The following is a 20,001-nucleotide window of genomic DNA, read 5'->3' as shown; positions in this document are numbered from 1 at the left end:
ATTTTCTACTGGCCATTTTGTTTCCTAAAACTCTTTGACTTCTAAAGCTATTCTGTCCACAAAGTACAGAGACGCCTTAGCACACTGCAGCAGACTGAAGCTGAACAAAATGGCATTTACGAAGCAAAAAAAAAAAAAAAAAAAAAAATCATCACATTTTAAGTAGGAGCCAGTGGATCTAAAATTGAATTCCAAGTCAAGCTTGCTCAGTGTGAGTCCTCTGTACATCAGAGTGTTACAGGTGATTCCTCTGTGAAATGAAGAACAACAGTACTGTAGCGTTTTCAGACACTTCACATATCAGAGGAGTTTATACAAGGTTAGATTTACCACCTCTGACTAAGCTCCAGTTAATGAATCAACAAAAGAAAATTCTGGAAAATAATTCCTTGTTTTTGCTTCTTCTTTTTTTCTTTGTGCTTAAAAGCCATTCATTTTTATTATTGCTATGAATTGTGTGCTTGGAACCACTCAACCTATGTAACATGCTATTTTCGGATCATTTTTTTTGAAAGCTCATTATATAGTCATTACTTTTTCATTTATTTGAGTTGAGCCATAAACAATGTTAATGGCATCGTACTTGCCGAGCCCGATGGCCTTGAACAGGAGAAGGTGATAGAGCCTGTGATCTTCAAAGTAGCAGAAAGCTGGGGCACACTCTGCTCAGAGTTAGGCACTAACATGTGTTATCAATTTTGCTTGAAGTTCAAAAGGATGGAACTTTGTTTCAGCAAATGTTTGATATTTCTGCCATCACACCATTAGTTAAATGATGTTCAGGCTCCAACAATAATTACCACTGGCAAAACTTTACCTACTGGGATAGAGAAGGAGTCATACTAGATGTGACTAGTATATTTTCACATTGAAATTATTTTCTAGAAATTAAAATAAAATTATAGCAAAAATAAGATTTACTGTATATCTCATATGTAATCTTGTATGATGAAGAATTCTGTGAACAGTGCATTATAGGATTTCTTTATATGTCCCTTTGAATGCCCATATTGCCCAAAAGGCTTAGAAATTTTTATTATCTTCACATAAGATGGGAAAACATTACTAGAAGGTGATGCTATGTGACAATATCAAATCTTCATTATTTCACTTGCTTCTCTCTAAAAGTTTTATCTATGCTTGTTATAGTACTATATTTCATATGACTTTGTCAGTAGCCAGTATTTATACGATATTTATTTTACCAATATCAAGAATGGTTTGTTAGAATAACACATTTTGGCAATGCTGATGATGCAAGTTGTTTCACGCAATCACAATTGCAAATTGACAACTGAGTCAGAACACATATATCAGCATGCCATGTAATATAATTGGGAAGGTTTTTATCAATGTGATATAAAAAATAAGAAAGCAATGATGTTATGTATGTTTAAAAGATTTTGGTTCTTTCTTACTGTCTACTAATTTCTCATGGATAAATACATTGCAACTACAAACGAATTGGTTGTACATATTTTGTCTTTTATATAACTAGCATGGTTTCCTGGCATTATCATAATATTTAATTCATTTTAAGATAGATAATGATGAGCATAGAAACTCAGATGTGGTCAGTTTATAGAGTTTATGTGGAGTGCTCTTGGGCCACACCCATCCTGATAGATCTCTATGGAAGAAGTAGCAGAAAGCCTGTAAAAGTTAGAGAGGTTGGTTGCTGACCATGTTTTCAGGACACTACAGGGCACCTGAATGTATGAAGTCCCTGTTGCCATGACAACCTGTGCATGACTTGTGCAGGGCCAAGTCAAGCAAAAGTCCCCTCAGAAAGATGGGAGACAGCACCAAGTTTCACCTACATCTAAGGAACTGTTGAGAAGGGGGCAGGCCTGCTTTTCATCCCACCCAGCTCCCCACACTGCAAGCTTTACACCCGAAATACCAACACACACAAATTGTATTCATTTAAACACTGCCTGGCCCATTAGTTCCAGCCTCTTATTGGCTAATTATCACATCTTGATTAACCCATTGCTAATCTTCTGTGTAGCCCCACGAAGTGGTGGCTTACCGGGAAGATTCTAACCTGCGGAAAGGAGAGCTATGGCATCTGCCTCACTTCCCTTCATCCCAGCATTCTGTTCTGTCTACTCTGCCTATCTAAATCCTGCCCTATCAAAAAGCCAAGGCAGTTTCTTTATTAACCAATGAAAGTAACACATAGACAGATGACCCTACTCCATCAAGGGGGCGCCATCCTTTTAGAAGGCACAGATAATTATAGGTCAACCATGTTCCAATGGAGGGCCACATATCTATATCCAACAGCATATAGGAAATATAAACTACACTTGATGAGTTTATTTTTTTTTAAAGGAAGACACAACGTTAGGATAGTGAGAGTTCTGGAAGGGTTTAATATGACAAAAGAATATATTTCTTAAAACTCTCAATAACAACATCTTGAAATTTGTGAGCAAATGGACATAGCTAGAAAACATCATATTGAGTGAGTACATACAGAAAGGGAATTATCATATGTACTCACTAATAAGGGGGTTTTAGACATAAAACAAAGAAAACCAACCTACAAATCACAATCCCAGAGAACTTAGACAACCATGAGGACCCTAAGGGAGACATACATGGATCTAATCTACATGGGAAGCAAAAAAGACAAGATCTTCTGAGTACATTTGGAGTATGGGACCCCTGGGAGAAGACTGAAAGGGAGGGAAGAGGCAGAGAGGGGAGCAGAGAAAAATGTAGAGCTCAAAAAAAAAAAAAGCTCTCAATGAATTAATAAACTAATAACATCCAAGAATCAGTGAGCTTCACGGCCACTAAAACATTCTGTCTCCAAGAACCTTAGGTAGAAAGTAATAGGAGAACAAACCTGAAACTGATGTTTGGCCTCTATGTGCACATACACATACATGCACACATATGAATAAATAACACTTACTACACAGAGCATTTTTCAAAGAAAACATGTATACTCTGACTTCAGCTGAATGTAAAGATGCAGAGTTAAGATGGCAAGTGTGGTTGTTAAGGAATTCCTGGAGCATAGTTAAGTAATCCCCATTCACAGACTTGACCTCTGCACGTGTCACTGGTCTGATGCTGGGCAGTAGAGTTGGATCTTGCTTTAAATGGAGTTGGCCTCTGCTTTCCTCAACACATACATCGGTAGACATTACTGTTTATTACCACAGAAGAATGATCCTAGTAAAAAACTGAATCAAGAAATAGCCCCTCATATTTTCATAATGGTCTAATAAGAAAATAAAAATATTTAATTTGTTACAATATTTGTATCAACTTATTACCTACAGAGCAAAACCTATGTTTTCACATACAAATTTTCTGTCTCAGAAATATTGTGAAGTATATTTTTTGGGGATTTATTCCAATTTCCTTCTCTTCTTTTTTTTTTAATTCTCTGATTACTTAATATTACCAAAAGAGTACTATCTATTAGTGACAATGATTTTTATTTTATTTCACACCCTTTTATAAAAGTGTGCTTAAGGACCCACGCATTCGTCATTGGAAATGAACTACACAGGAAGCTCATGTAAGGGTGCCGTGTGTGTCAGGCCAGCCAGGATGCATAGCAAGTCTCGACACAAGCCGACAGCATATGTAAGACAGATTGGAGTCTTAGTGGTACTGTATCTGGGTCGCTAGCATTTCCTTTAATGTTTTAGTTCTGATGAATATTATTAAATTTGAATGTAACTCTTTTAACCTGAAAAATTAGACTAGATTTGTAAAGACAACATGACTACAACTAACTATATTTCAGCACCGAAGTCTTGTCTTTGTGGAGATTGTTATGAGGAGACTTTCAGTCCTTCATATCCAGGGCTGAATCTGGAATTCTCAGATACTCTCACTGGGCAGTGATTAAGGGATTTCTAGTATTTCTGAACTACTGTGGATAACTGAGGCAATGAACTCACTATACCAGACTGACTTGATTCTGTAACTGTACAGCTGTGAGAGAAAACCTTCTCCAATCCCCCACCATTTTTTTTTATATTGAATAAATTTTGAAGCAAAAATGAAATCTCACATTGAAATCTGCCTGGGCAGTTTTTGATGGAGATTCTTCAGCCACTCATAGAACCTAATTTCCACTGAGCTTAGTGCATATCCCCAGGTATGTTTTGGGGTCTCTCGTGACAATAAATGAGACCAGTTCCAGTTTTAGGAAACAGATTGTGTTGTGTGCTAATCAAAGCACACAGGATGAGTTGTGCAAACTTTAATGCCAGCACACTGCATAATGTGCAGATGAGCTGGTGTTTGTAGACTGTTTCCCACTGCATTTACTGCATGCTACAGCAAATTCTCACCACTACTCCACAGTCCTTGTTTCTGACCATATTTATCGAGATCACAAAGGAAACTCTTAAGATATTGCTTTCCAAGTGATTTTTTTTTTGCTCTTTGTCTGTACATTTGGGTTGCTGGATCTTTGAACTTAATGCAAAGCACATTTTCAGGCTTGCCTATCTTAACTGAAGTGTTTACAAATACCTAAATTAGAAGAGCTAAAGGCAGCCTGATCTGATTTCTGAATGGTCATGGGGCCATGGCTTAATTGACTGGTCTGACTTTTTAGCTACTTTTATTTCCCTTGCCAAACATTTTACAAGACATGCTAATGAGAAATGAAATGGCCATAAGGCCAAGAGCCAGAGGAAATCAGTGATAAGCAGAGAGCTGAGTGGTATCCAAATGCAGGGACCAGCCAAACGAAGCAGTGTCGTTGATTCCTATTGAAGCATATACTCAACTTTGGTAGCATATCATTCTCCTCCAAATTGCATAATGAATGAGCACAGACTCGGATAATAATCAGACTCTGAATAAGCAGGCTTTCTTTTCATTCACTTCTCAATCATTCATTTATTTTACTACAGGACAGGACTGAAAAAAATGTCTTAAGAGACATCACAGTTTCTAAGGCACAAGTAAATCTTGCATTTCTTCTTGAAAATTGTCAAACTAAATTGTAGCTAGGATTTGATAAAAGCAACAATACATAATAAAGGTTTTGAGTAAAGTGTTCTTTAGATTTCACTAGGTCAAGGAGGTACATTTATGTGACACCTGAAGACTGTAAATAAATCAACACTTTAATGAAAATAAGCCAGTATAACATTTGAAATAATATACATGAAAATTTTTATATCATTTAAATACTTGAATATTTGATTAAGTAAAATTAAGCTATATTAAAACTATAAGAACTATAACAGTAACATACAGGGAACTGATTCATGGTTCAGTGTTGATATTCACCAATAAAAAGAAAGTGTACAGGAATGAAGATAGTTTGTAGTATCAAAATGGCCACCTAGCTAAGAGTGTAGCTTTTTTGATAGACTGCTTCCCAGCATTCAAGAAGCCAAGGGTCTAGCACTGGACCACCTGAGTGTGGCAGATGTGTATGTGAGGACCACTCAGCAGATTGAAGGAGGAGATTTCCAAAGTTCATTGCCAGTCTATGCTCCACAGTGAGTTCAAGACTAAACTATATGAGAGCCTGTTTTAAAATTAAAAAATAAGATAACTAAAACCATGAGGAAGAAAAAAATAAAACTGGCCTAATGCTATTAGAATAATCAAAATTAATAAAAATAAAGAAAAACATATCGGAGAAAGTAGAATTAAAAATTAACTAGTTAATAATTAATCAACATATCCGCACATCAGAGAAGATGCTTAGAAGGGAAACTCGTGATTGCATCATGCAATTAGATAAACATTGGTCAAAGCCTGTTTTATGTTCATGGACTTTCAATATTTTTTACTTCTGACCTAACTCAGATCCTCTCAACTTGGTCATATTACGTTATGAGAAATATTTTCTTATATGAAAGTGTAACTATAGGCATACTAACATTAAAAATTTGTGGGGAAGAGTAAAAATAGGGAGATTCATGTGAGTCTGATGAACAAATTACTGCTCCATAGTATACAGACAAGAACACTAAATACCAAATCCTGAGCGTCTGCAGCATGGTGATTAGTTTGAAATGTCAATCTGCCAGTGTCCAGAATCACTTGTGGAGAAGGCCTCACTGAGGAATTATCTGGATGGGCTGACCTAGGGGAGATTGTCTTCTAGATGTGGTATGACCCAGCCTAAAGTGAGTGGCCTGGTTCCTCATGTTTGGGTCCTGCCCTCTTTGTAAAGAGAGAAAGCACCTGGTATGCATACATTCAGTATCTGGCAGTTATCTGTGAAAATAACTCACCCCTGCAATGTCTGCTGTCTTGACTTCTGCATAAAAAACTGTGATGTAAAACTGTGAGCAAGCATAAAACCTTTCTCCCACGTTGGCTTTTGGCAAATATTTTTATCGTAGTAACAGGAATGAAACCAAGACAATGAGGTTGAAGACAAATGTTTGTTTCGTAAAAATACCTCAGAAGCAAAAGAAAAAAAGGGATGTACTTGGATATTTTATGGCTCTTGAACACTATAATAAATAATTTAGATAAAGTAGGTTACAGGCATTTGTTCTAGAACCTGGCTTTCTGTATTTTTTTATTTTATTTTGAAATATTTTTAATTGCAACTTTGTAATGTTTAGATAACACAGAAGTCACCTGTGTGAATTAGATGTTACAAAGTGTATTATATACTTGGTTCTATGGTTGAGGCCAACTAAGCATACTGAAGAATATATATTTATCATTTATTTTATGTTTAGGTAAGCCAGTGATGATCGTTACAGAATACATGGAGAATGGCTCCTTGGACAGTTTCTTACGTGTGAGTAAAATATCATATGTATAAAGTTTATGTGTTTCTATGATATAGTGCATATAAATACACATATTGACAAGTAAGTTATAGAAAATATTAAACACCTTCTAATACTGTGCTAAGAATTTTGGTGTGTAAATTTCAACAAAGAGTGAAATAGTCTAGGATTAATTAGCAAAGAAAAAATTGTAAAATTTCATCTTTAACTTGTAATTTCTTACATGTATGGTTTGCATTTTAGACTTCTTTTAAATGTGTAAGGTTTTTGTATTGTCCCAAATAACACCTTTAAAACTCTTTGCTACAATTTAAATATAAATATAAATAAAGGGTCCTCTGTCCATGACTCTATGACTTTATCTTTCGTAATAATTTATTTAGTTAGCTAAAGGAGTAGGATCAAGTCAATACTATTTTGAACAGAATTCAGATTGTATGATATTATACTGGGTATTGCAACCACTAACAATTTTGAGTTAGCCATGCATTCATTTGTCTGCAAATCATGGTAGTATTATGTGCTTTTATTTAAAATGTGTAGAGTCAACAATGAAAGATCTTGCCACATAAATTTCTAAAGCAATGGAACGAATTTTATCCTGTATTGTAAATGCATTTCAGAAACATGATGCCCAGTTCACAGTCATCCAGTTGGTGGGAATGCTGCGTGGGATAGCATCAGGTATGAAGTACCTTTCAGATATGGGCTATGTCCACCGGGACCTTGCTGCTCGGAACATCTTGATCAACAGCAACTTAGTGTGTAAAGTTTCTGACTTTGGACTCTCTCGGGTACTCGAAGATGACCCAGAAGCTGCTTATACGACTAGAGTGAGTAATGGGGATTCCACCGTCTTTGTTTTCCTTATTTAAATATCTGGGCGTATAAACAAGTAGAAAAAATAACATAAAGTCATGTGTCGGTTATGTTTTTTATAGATGAAGTCATTTCTCAATAATTAAAAGATTATTTATTCTGTGAAACCTAATAGTTTACATTTAACAGCCAAATAACTACTATAATTTTAAATAACTTACCTAATCTAAGAAGCCTCTGCTCAACACAGCAAGGTCTCCACATGCCTAAATTACTGACATTTGACTACTCTTTCTGACTGCACAACCTTTAACAGGCATGATTGATAAATTCTCTGGGTTCTTGCAGCACTAGGTTATTTTTAAAGCATTGACAATTAATATTCTCAATAAAGACTTTAAAAATAAAGACTATTCTTTATCCAATTATGAGGGTGTCTTTATCCTTGCCATGTATGTTCTAAATATATGTCTCTGTGTAGCAGGTTCAGTTTTATTACTGAATATATCCCTTGTACATAAATATATATCATTTTAGATAAGAAAAGAGTTAAACTTGTGGCTAGTAGAATGCACTTATAACAGTGACTTCAGCTATCCAGTTCTGAAGACGAGATGGAGCTAGAAGCAAGGGTAGTTACACAATAAGAACAGTCTCTTGACGTTTCTCTACTCGCCACAAACATCAGCTAGTACAGGTTCTATAAAAACAGCATCATATATCATATTTCCAACTACACTCTTTTCCCAGGAGGAAACATATGTAGCAAAGGAAAATATTTACTTATCATCCTAAGAAATGACTTTCTTCTCCCCACTATTGCTCAGTCCTCTAAAGACCTCTTTTGTAAGCATCTGACTCTATAAACATTTAGCAGTACAGAAGGAGTTTTGTTGCTTGTTTTGTTTCTGTACCAGCTGTTATATTTTAAAAGATCTTCCAGTTTTAATAAAGCATTTCTGATAAGAGACTTATATTTGATTACTTATAGTATAACCTAGTGCTTGTGTGAGGCTCTAATTTCTCTGTGGCACATGATTATTAAATGTGAGTTTCCTTGGTTCCAACTTGATTCCTGATTCTAGAATACTCAAAGGAATGACTGACCTAGTGGGAAACTGACAGGGATTTATAAATATGACCATCTGCTTTCTGGAGACTCAACTGTGTTTCTGCTCAGAATTTCATTATACGGCTTGTGACTTCATTAGGAGTAAAGACACTTGAGGACCATTTATTTTTCTTTAGTAAAAAAGGAAGAAATTGCTATATCAATATTCTCATGTGTTAATTCTGAGTAAAAATGCAAGAGGCTTCGTGTTGAAATTTCAGTGTCAGAAGATTCTCGTCAACCATAGCAGCCAAGTGGATGCATTCCCTTCCCACACATAGTTGCTCAAAGCGCTCCCGTGTTCATCCTTGTGTTCCCCTGGCACTCTCCCAAATACCCATGGGGTTCCCAGCTTCCTTCTGAAAAGCATCTGCATGTCTACAGGAATTTGGAAGTCGTTGACTTAATCTCCAATAACAAGCTTTGTTTAGTACAGTAATTTTATGATTTACTCTTAAGATGAGTATGATTATAAAGTCATTGAGCTGCTATTTTTTATGTAAACACACCAAAACAGCTGAGTTGCCATTCTAAGCAGTTGTGTGGAGAATATATGCTGACTGCAGGAGGTCTGTTAAGGAAAAATATTAGAGCGCTCCTCTTTCTGAAATTTAAAACTGGATGTGTCAAATAGCATTGATAAAATTATTTAAAGAAAAAAATGGGAAAATATACTTGAATGAGGTAAAATTTATTATCACAAATAAGACTAATGCCACATAAAATATATAATATATAAAATAAAGTTTAGGAAGGTGAGCATCCAAACTGGCTAGGCTCCCACAAAGCCAGAAATTGAAGTAGGATCAAAACCCCGTGCCACTGTCCTTGGCTTCTCATCAGCCATCATTGTTCGCCATGTTCAGAGAGTCCGGTTTTACCCCATGCTTTTTCAGTCCCAGTCCAGCTGGCCTTGGTGAGCTCCCAACAGATCAGCCCCACTGTCTCAGTGGGTGGGTGCACCCCTCTCGGTCCTGATTTCCTTGCTCATGTTCTCCTTCCTTCTGTTCCTCATTTGGACCTTGGGAGCTCATTCCCGTGCTCCAATGTGGGTCTCTGTCTCTATCTCCATCCATCACCAGATGAAGGTTCTATGGCCTGGATGGAGGGGTGAGGACCTTGGACTTTCCACAGGGCAGGGAACCCTGACTGCTCTTCGGACTGGAGAGGGAGCGAGAGAGGAGTGGAGGGAGGGGAAGGGAAATGGGAGGCTGGGAGGAGGCGGAAATTTTTTTCAATTAAAAAAATGTCTTGAAAAAAAAAATAAAGATCAAATGTAAAACTGAAAAAAAAATAAAATAAATTTTATTTATTTATTTTCTAAACAAAACCAATTTTATTCAGTTTTAATGCCATATTACCTAGTTGTTTTAATATTTAGTGATTATTGACTTTTTTAGAAATATTAAATTGTGTGAGGCATAAATTTTGTCTAAGTCTGATGAACGCACTTTAAACATCATACATGCTTAAGAAACACTTAATATATTTTGCATTGTGTCTATAGTTTATAATTCAGGAATTGGTATTCAGTATTTCAATGCATTGATTCTTTGCCACTGCCTTTCTGAACACTGTCGCCTTTAGGGAGAGGAAATCAAACAAAGAAATCACAAACCATATTTGATTTTATGTTGTTGGTGGAGGGTATCTGCTCCTTCCATTGTTTTCAAAAATCTCTGGGATATGAAGACGAAAATAAAAGAGTAGTACAGAAATTCTGTCAATTAATCATAAGAGGGGAGAGGTAGGGAAGGAAACAGAGAAAATGTAGAGCTCAATAAAAATCAATAAAAAAAAATTCTTAGAGACCGGAACATAGGTAATCCATAGGAGCACACGTGCACATTCATCAGGACCTGAGTGCAAATTCCAGTAGTTATGTAAATACCTGGGCTCACATGAACATAATTTAAGTAATAAAAAAATCATAAAAAATAAAATGTAAAACATTTCAAATTGAGTTGAGAATAATCTTGGTCTCTAAACATACTCTTTTCTTAGGTATATACTGATCTCTTCTTATGTTTCCAACACTGTGATGAAAAGAAGGGGTCTAATGAAGAGTCATTTGCATGTGTATGTGTATGTGATTCTAATTTAGGATTTAAGCAAAAGTCAACTATTTTCAGTACCCACATCCAGTTATTTCTCTTCATTTCTCACTCCTGAATTATGCAAAAATTTCAGATGCTGACACTGCACATTTTACAATATTGTTATGCAGTCTGTACCCTCTGTAAAATCCCACTTCAAATTCATGGGTTGTTGCAAGTGAAAAGGCTATAAAGTTTTAGTGTTGTTATGAAAATAGTTTTAAGCGCACAGACTTCTTAAAATGCTCTCGGGATCCCTACAGATGCCTGAATGACACTTTGAAGACAATTGCTACAGGTGCTTTTAGCAGAAAAAGTACCTTAACAACTAAATAAATATTTCAGCAGACATTCAATGATATAAATCTAAATTATGATATAGCTATATGCAATATGCTTTGTTTTAAACAGTTGTTTGTGAAGCAAAACTGCAGCCGCACTCTCCCTTCAGAAATAACATGAAAGCCCCTGGATTTTATCTGGGTGGTGTAATTGGAGCAAACAGCCCTACAAATATAAATCCCAAAAACCGTCTATATTTGAGCAACTAAGAATTCCTTCTTTTCATTTTTCATCATGTTACTATCAAAGTATAATTATGACAGGTCCCATCTTCTTTGTTTGGGTCTGTTCTACCATATGACTATTTTAAATGAACCATGTCGGAAGGCAAGAATCTAATTATAGAAGTTTTACTCTGTTCTCCATACACATGGGCAATCCATGGTATATGTACTGTGGTTTCTGCTTTCTCTCTCTCTCCCCCTCTCCTTCTCTCTCTTTCTCCCTCTCTCTCTCCCTCTCCCTCCCCCTCTCTTTCAGAAAACACACACACACACATATATATATGCACACTTATAAATGCATACCCACATGTATACATATACATAAATACATACATGTACACATATTCACACAGACATGCACACATATGAAAACACTAAAGAAATAAAAGAACCATGTTGCTATTGGTGAGAAGTTTGTGTCACTGAATACATTGTCAACATTTCTTTTTATATGATTTTTTCAGTTTAACATCTTCATGTATATGCATGTCAGCATGCTTCTATGTCAATTAACATTCTTACTATTATGTCGCAATAGAACCCACAATTCCAATATACCACCTGTGGATCTGCTGGTACATGCATGGTCCCCACTAGAGATAAAAAGTAGACTTACCTTAATGCCATGCACTCAGGCAACCTATTCTTTTCCATAATCTCAGTCATTTCAGGCATATGATAATTGCATGGATTTTTTTTTTTTTAGGAAACTTAAGAAAACCTTTCGGCTTTTGAGTCTGTCTCCAGTGGTGCACCATTTTCTCTTTACTGCATTCTGATGTTGCATACTGAGCATAAGCAATCAAATTTCAAGCATGGTTAAAAGTATCCCACCTTTGTTCATAAAGGAGAACTTTATAGTCTGTAGATTCTAGATCTGTGACTCTACTGACTTGATTCTACCTTTAATCTGTGTCTATACTGACTTGACTGAGTGGGGATAGCTTTGTATTATATAACTTTATATTTAAAATGAATAAAAATGGTCTTGTATTGTTCAAAGTACCTCCATTTAAATAATAAAAACTAATCTTCATTCTTGAAGGATTCTCAAATAAAAAACATTGGCATCAAAAGTTACAGATGCAAAACATATTATATAGATATTTAATTTACACATAATTGAAAAATGTAAGAACAAAATAGCTAATCAATATTTTATGTATGCTAACAATAAACTTTATATCTAAGTAAATAAAACAAATGCCAAATTATTTCCCATTCTCTTATATTGGGCATGTCAAGTCCTGTATGAAGCTTCACAAAATCAATCTTTTTACTCAAACAAAGTCTAAATGATTTGTTGAATTTAGTAATCAATGTTGTAATAAAAATTGATAAGTCTCCTTGTAGATTTTCAGCATTAACTTTAGACAGATGGCTACCATGATCATTTCAGCCTGGGAAAAGCAAAGCTCTCTGTATTTATGTGAGGGAAAATCAAGGCAGTAGTTTTGAAGTGGGACATTGATTAAGGAAGCTTTATGGAAATGTGTTTAAATATATTATCCATGGTTCTAGAGAGATTATTTTTCTATGAAATGTATGATTCACTGATTCACAGATTTGTGCAGGAAATTTGTGATTACTGTGTTGCACACACAATCCTGGAGACTAAGAATCTTGAAGTAAGCAGAGCCAAGATCTGAACTCATGAATGTGCACTCACTGTAACCCAAATCAGGGGAAAACTCAAGCTGAAGCAGGAGAAGTTACATGAATGCAATAGCTCATTGGTTATCTATCTTTCACCCCTTTTCTTGCAGAGGGGCCAAGTGTTACTCTATAGGCCCACCATGCCTAAAATGCACTATGTATCTCTATATTTTTTCCTTTTCCTAATGAGATCCATTACCTCTTGTCCTCTATACCTACCCATTATGGTTTTATAGACTGTACCTTGGCAAATATTCATTTTACAGCTAAGATCCACATGTAAGCAAATACATACCATATTTATTTTTCTGGATTTGTCTTACCCCAGTCAGAATAATTTTTTTCTAATTCCATCCATTTGCATGAAAATTTCATGATGTCATTTTTTTAACAGCTGAGTAACACTCCCTGGTGTAAATATACCATTCTTTATCCATTTTTCTGTTGAAGGACACCTGGGTTGTTTCCAGGGTCTGGCTATTTTGAGAATGGCAGCAATGAACATGGTTGAACAAGTGTCCATGTAGTAGGATAAAGCATCCTTAGGGTATGTGCCTGAGTGTGGTATTGCAGGATCTTGAGTAAGATCAATTCCTGTCTTACTGCGGAATACAACACTGATTTCCATAGTGGCCTTATGAGTTTGCACTCATTAAGCAATGGATAAGTCTTCCTCTTAATCCACATATACACAAACATGAAATGTCACTTGTTATGTTGATCTTGGACAAATGAAGTCTTGAATTTGCCTGAGGCTATGGATGCTGAACATTTCTATTAAGTGTTTCTCAGCTATGGAGTTTCCTGTTTTATGAATTCTCTATTTATACCCACACTTCATATTTAATTAAGTTATTTGCCTTCTCAATATCTAGTTTTTTAAATTTATTGTGTATTTTGTTTATATATATATATATATATATATATATATATATATATATATATATGTATCCAAAATAATCCTATGTTGGATGTGTAGTTGATAAAAAATCCCTTCCCATTCTATAGTCTACCCACGTGTCTGAATAACCGTGTGCTTTGCCATGAAGAAGCTATTCACTTTCATGAGGTTCTATTCATTAAACGTTGATCACACTATCTGTGCTTACAGGGTTCTGTTCAGAAAGTCTTTTACTGTACCAATGTGTTGAAGGTCATTTCCTAATTTCTCTTTTGTCAGGTTCAGTGTATCAGGTTTTATGTCTATGTCTTTGATTCATTTGGAGTTTAGTTTTTTTTTTTTTTGGTTTTTCGAGACAGGGTTTCTCTGTGGCTTTGGAGCCTGTCCTGGAACTAGCTCTGTAGACCAGGCTGGTCTCGAACTCACAGAGATCCGCCTGCCTCTGTCTCCCGAGTGCTGGGATTAAAGGCGTGCGCCACCATCGCCCGGCCTGGAGTTTAGTTTTATGTGGGATGATAAGTATGGATCTTTTTCAATCTTTCTATATGCAGTCTTCCAGTTTGACAAGCCTGTTTAGATCTATACCCCATTTTTAATTGGGTTATTCTTTTTCTTATGTCTAGGTTATTGAATTCTTTATAAATTTTGGATATTAGCCCCAATCATATATGTAGTTAACAACTGAACTGTCATTTTTACCTCCTGGGAAAGGAAAAGTCTGTTTTTACTAACAGATTGACACTGGGTGTCTTGACTACAGGGCAGACTTCATGTTCAAGGGCAATCGACCAAAATATATTGGAGTTTCTTTTATGTGCTTTTATTTGGTTACAGTTTGTTGCTCTGCTTTGTTCTTCTTTTTGGATGTTATTTAATTTTTCTTGGTTTTTGGAGGATTTTTTGTTGAATTGGATTGGGGCTTTTTTTTTTGAGAAAGAACTTAAAGTACATTTGATAGGAAGTGGACAAGATCTGGAAGGACTAGGGAAGGGAAACAATATGAATCAAAATATATTTAAATTTAAAAATTGTTTTAAATAAAAAATGTATATATAAGTAGATAGATAGATAGATAGATAGATAGATAGATAGATAGATAGATAGATAGTCTAGAATGTAAAATTAACAGAATTTTGGAATGAATTGAAGCCACATTAGGTCATATTTTATCTTATTCTTCGGGTTTTATTTTGTTTTACAGGTGCTCTTTTCTCATCACATTACCTAACTTTTATATTGTATTGTGAGCATCTGGAGGGATCATAAACATTGTTTACTTGTGTTTCGGTTTTTGTATCCCCAGAATTACTTAAATATGAATATTATTCTGTCTATTAATAAATTCTTAATCCTTTTCCATAATGTTGAAAAATCTCAAGTTCAAGGGTGGGCTTCTGCTTCTTTAGAACCATCTGTCTCTGATCTCTCATGGCAACCAACATCTGTTGAAACTGTTTGCTCAGTGGTCCCTAGGTTGGAGCTACTTAGGACTAGAATAAATGCCTCCCCTGGGATATGCTCCCCTTGAATTGTGCCTGTTGGCTACTACAGTGAGTGGAGCTGAGTCCCTGATAACAGATAGATGCTAAGACTTTCAGCAAAATGATTTATCTCTGTAGTTCTTTTTTAAACCTGAGAGGCTAATATTTGTCTGCAAGTTCAATACTCAATCATTCTCGGTTGAATCAGATTAACCCCTTGAGTACTTTGTCATTTGAAGTACAATCTAATAAAGTTCATGAGCAAAGATAAGAAATGAGAATCGTCGGGAGTGTTAAAAAAACAAACAGGGGATTATTTTCACAAACAATTGTAAGTCTTTTTAAAAAGTGGATATTGAATAGTATACTTTCCCACCCAGATATTTAAGCCATTGTACTTATCTTTAGAAGTCAAGGCAGTGGCCATCCATGTGCAGCAAATGAACTGACATCAAATGAGCTCAGGAGGAAAAAGATAATAATAGTTACAATTTGTTCAAGAGTCTTACTCAGTGGTTCTCAACCTATGAGTCATGACTCCTCTGTTGCAAAATGACCCTTTTACAGGGATTCATAACAGTAGCAAAATTATAGTTATGAAGCAGCAATGAAATGATTTTATGGTTGGGAGTCAAGGCAACGTGAAGAATTGTGTTAAAGCATTGCAACATTAGAAAGGCAAAGAACCAAGATATTATGAAAACTATCAAATTTAAACATGATATCCTAAAATTCTGACATATAGAATTTTGTAAGAACAGTTCACTACTTTATTTTAGAGGAGTGAAATATCTAACTCCTGTGACTAATTGTGGATTGGAAGATCACAGCTCAGCACTGTTTCCTTGAACCCCTACCATGTGTATTTAAAACTTTTTCTTCACTGGTAGGTGGTGACACAAGCCTTTAATCTCAGTACTGTGGAGGCAGAGGTAGGTGGATCTCTGTAACTTCAAAGCCAGCCTGGTCTACACAGCAAGTTCCAAGATAGCTAAGGCTGTAACTCAAAGAAACTCTGTCTCAACAAAATAAAGAAAACACATATACACAGTAAATACAAAATAAAACTTCATTCATCTCCTTTAATTCTTCTCTAAATTGTTTAGAAATAACACAAGATACATGTTCAAGGAGATACAGAGTTTAGTATGAAAGTAACCTCTCTTAAAGAGCTCAAAAGAATTATCACTGTAAACGTCAGCCCCTTCTTGCTGTTCACGTATGTTTAGCACAGAAATTGAAAGCTGAAGACCTAAGGTCTATAAAATGGTCAAGCTGTTAGGCTGTTAGAGAGGTGAACAGAAATATAGTTAAATTTTATTTCTCCCATGGCTCTTGGCTTATACATAGCAAAATAACTTCAGAAATGTCAAGCAACTTGGCAAAATTAAATAGGAGGATCAAAACAGGTCCCAGAAAATAACACTATCACTTCCACTAAAATTAAGTATTCAAGTGGGACAAATAACCAAATACTCCTGGCACCTCCAATTCTTTAAGCTTCACATTGACAGATGCTGTTTAGAAATGACTAGGTTTGATGCTTCAAAAATAGGAAGCAAGCATTAGCTTTAAGTTCTGCTGAGTTTGAGCTGGATGTTCCTCTGAAGTTGAGGTTTTAGATATAGCCCATACGCTGTGATTCTTGGATTGCTCCAATCAACTGTGAACTTTCCTCAGAAGCATAAATATCTAAGGAGTTTAAGTGTGGATAGAAAAGACAGTCAAATAAATGCTTTGCTTAAAAACCTATTAAAATATGGGAAAATCCACCACCATAAATTATTTGTATAACTAATTGTACTTTTAAAATATTCTCAAAAATGGGTGGTAATTTACCAAGAAGATGTAAATTATGAAATGAATTCCAAGTTAAAAGTACATCAATAAAGTTGCAATAAAACTATTCTGCTATCTCAAATCACATGGACCAAATAAGGACAGCACACTGTCTCATCAAATCCAACTTTTTGTATACTTCATTGAAACCTGTGTTTGACAGTTATTAAAAAAACAAACTAGTTACACACATTTAATGTATTTATTAATAAACTTTCAATAAATTGTAAAGCAAAATAGAAACCTTAAAAAATCGGGGATGAACTGCTGAGATGGGTGATAAGGAAGGAAGAAGTTTTGTTTTCAACATCATAAGCAGAATATTGTACTAGTTTGGGAATTAATTTTTTGTAAGAAATATAACTCTCTTTTGTACATTCATTTCAACCCTGCAGTTACTCAGTGTAAAGATAGACACTGTTGTAAATTATGACCATGTTAAACCTTCTGAGCCACACTTTGCTTTAGCCACATTTCTTCTCGATTTTACTTTGCCTTTGGAATTCAGGCATCACAGACGAGGAAACTCGGCTCTCAAATGTCAGTGCTTCTACTGAAATGCAAAGCACTAGTAAGTTATACCTAGGAGAAAAATGATGATTAAACTATTAGATTCATTTAAGATTGACTGAAAATAGAAAAAAAATCTCCCCTAATATATGAGAATAGGAGAAGGTAAGGAAAGGGGGGAAAATGAGAGAATGATTAAAATTAAGCTAAATTCCAGAATGGGTATTGCAATTTTATCAAAATCTAGGTATTAAATTAGCTCTTGTAAATTGGGTTCTTGATTTTCATAATGAAGTTAAATCCAAGGACAAGAACAAAAGTCTCTACAGACTGAACGAGTGTCTGAAACAGGGAGCGCAAGTGTAACCAGTTCATATAAAGCCTTAGTCCTGGGGTTCAGCTGGCTCTTCTTTAGCTCCTTAAGGATTATCGTGCATCACCGGAAGCAGCAGCTCCCACACAGGGATGATGATCATCCCCAGCAGATATTTACTCCTGTCGGCAGCTACGTTTTGGTTTCATAATTCGGGATCACTAATATCATCCACACACAAAAGGAAAAAAGGAATCTCAGGATGCAGAGTCATGGCCCCTGGAATAATATAATCTGAAATGGCAAGAGCAACCTTTCAGAGAACCTGGGTCTAAGGTTACCCCACACGTGTAAGAAATCAGAGTGAGAAAACAGCCATGATCTCTAGTGCCACCACGTACTGGTGCATCAGGGAATGCAGGAAGAAACAAAAGCAGCTTGGGTACATAACGGAATATTCTTCTCTGAAAATAATCGAACGCTACCATTTGTATTGATATTGGTGAGCCTGGGGAATGGTATGCTAAGTGGTTCATGTGTATTCTAATAAAGCTGATCCCATAGAAATTAATACAGAATGATGTTTACCAAAAAGGGATGGAGAGTGTAAGGTAGAGGAATGAAGGCAAATGTTTGACCAATAGGTGCTTGGCTGCAGATAGACAAAACAAAAGTTCTGCCTGGGTGAGTGTAGACAATGATAATATGCTATATACTTTAAAATGCTGGAAGGAGGGTCTAATCACAGAAAGAAGTGGGGCGAAGGTATCTTAAGAAAAAGACGACAGTGTGAATTTAAGGCAGCGTGAACTTAGGACAAAGGGGATTCAACTAAGATAAGCAAGCTTTTCTTGAATTCCTGATCTCTTGCCAGAACAATGAATCTAAATATAAGCAACAAGTCTGTGTGGTCGGTACAGACCCACATGTGCTGTGCTCATAACCTTTGTTTTATTGCATATTTAGCTTTCATGGGCTTGTGACTTCCAATTATAGTTTGGAAACACTATATTTTATTTTATTTATGTCAATGGACATTTTACTAGTTCATTATACTAGTTCTACATTTTTTTGTACTGGTGATGAACTAAAGGATTTGAATCTACAAGGTTGAAACTGAGCAATTTGTAATGACACACTCAGTTTTCCTTTTAGTTCCACACTCATTTTATTTGTTTTAGTCCTCTTCTGCAGTTTGTGTTTTTAATTAAATATGTTTAGTGTCAAGATCTCTATTCATTTAAAGGCAGAGTGACTTGATACTGCCCCGCATGGAAATGGGGAAAATTAAAAACTTTTTAGTCTGGTTTAGTTAGCAATGACAGCAAAAACTGCTAAATTTCAGTATATCTTTGTAGTTAATAGTGAGCTTTTCATGACTTCCTCACCTAAAGAATTTGTGTAGCATTAAAAGTGTGTTAACTAGAAGTTGATAGAATGACAGGAAGGAGGGGGATCACTCTCTTAAGGATCACACACATTATCTTTTGTAGATGTATAATACAAACCTTCTTACAATGATGAAAACTGTAACTAAAAAGCCTCCAACATATATTTTTTTCTGAATCAATATTTTTTAGTAAATGAATAAAGGTTTATTTGTAATATCTTTCAACTCTAAGAGGATGACTTAAGTTGTAAATACAAACAACTTATAATTTCTTTCAGAATTTTACTATTCTTTGATATGTTTAGGGGTAAATGTTGTTCTCAAGATGTTTTCCGATCAGAGCTTAGAAAGTCCCCCCTGAATCTACCACTCTCTGATGAAGTATTAGCTGCTGATAGCTTCTGGGATAAGAGTAGGTACTATACTTAGCTGTGTGCAAAATAAATTGCCCTCCAGGCTTACATGCATAGTTCCAAAACTCATGGTCATAAATATCATCTTTGCTAAACTTAGTAGGTCTCAAAAGAAAAGAGATATAGATATTTGAAAAGGTGTTATAGGGAGAAGGAA

The 20,001-nt window shown here is 35.4% G+C and overlaps 1 protein-coding gene across 2 annotated transcripts in view; it reads left to right on the top strand.

The window, feature by feature from the left end:
* Epha3 (EPH receptor A3) overlaps window positions 1-20,001 on the top strand; it is a 294,989-nt gene that overhangs the window by 254,018 nt on the left and 20,970 nt on the right. For both annotated transcript variants that reach the window (XM_075951454.1, XM_075951387.1), the window contains exons 12-13: window positions 6,696-6,757; window positions 7,373-7,582. In XM_075951454.1, the coding sequence (XP_075807569.1) occupies window positions 6,696-6,757; window positions 7,373-7,582 (272 nt within the window). The remainder of the gene's footprint in view (window positions 1-6,695; window positions 6,758-7,372; window positions 7,583-20,001) is intronic.

This window comes from Microtus pennsylvanicus, chromosome 1 (genome assembly GCF_037038515.1).
Source record: "Microtus pennsylvanicus isolate mMicPen1 chromosome 1, mMicPen1.hap1, whole genome shotgun sequence".
Lineage (NCBI taxonomy): Eukaryota > Metazoa > Chordata > Mammalia > Rodentia > Cricetidae > Microtus > Microtus pennsylvanicus.
Note: the sequence above shows the minus strand (reverse complement) of the source record. Positions and strands in the feature narration are given on the sequence as shown.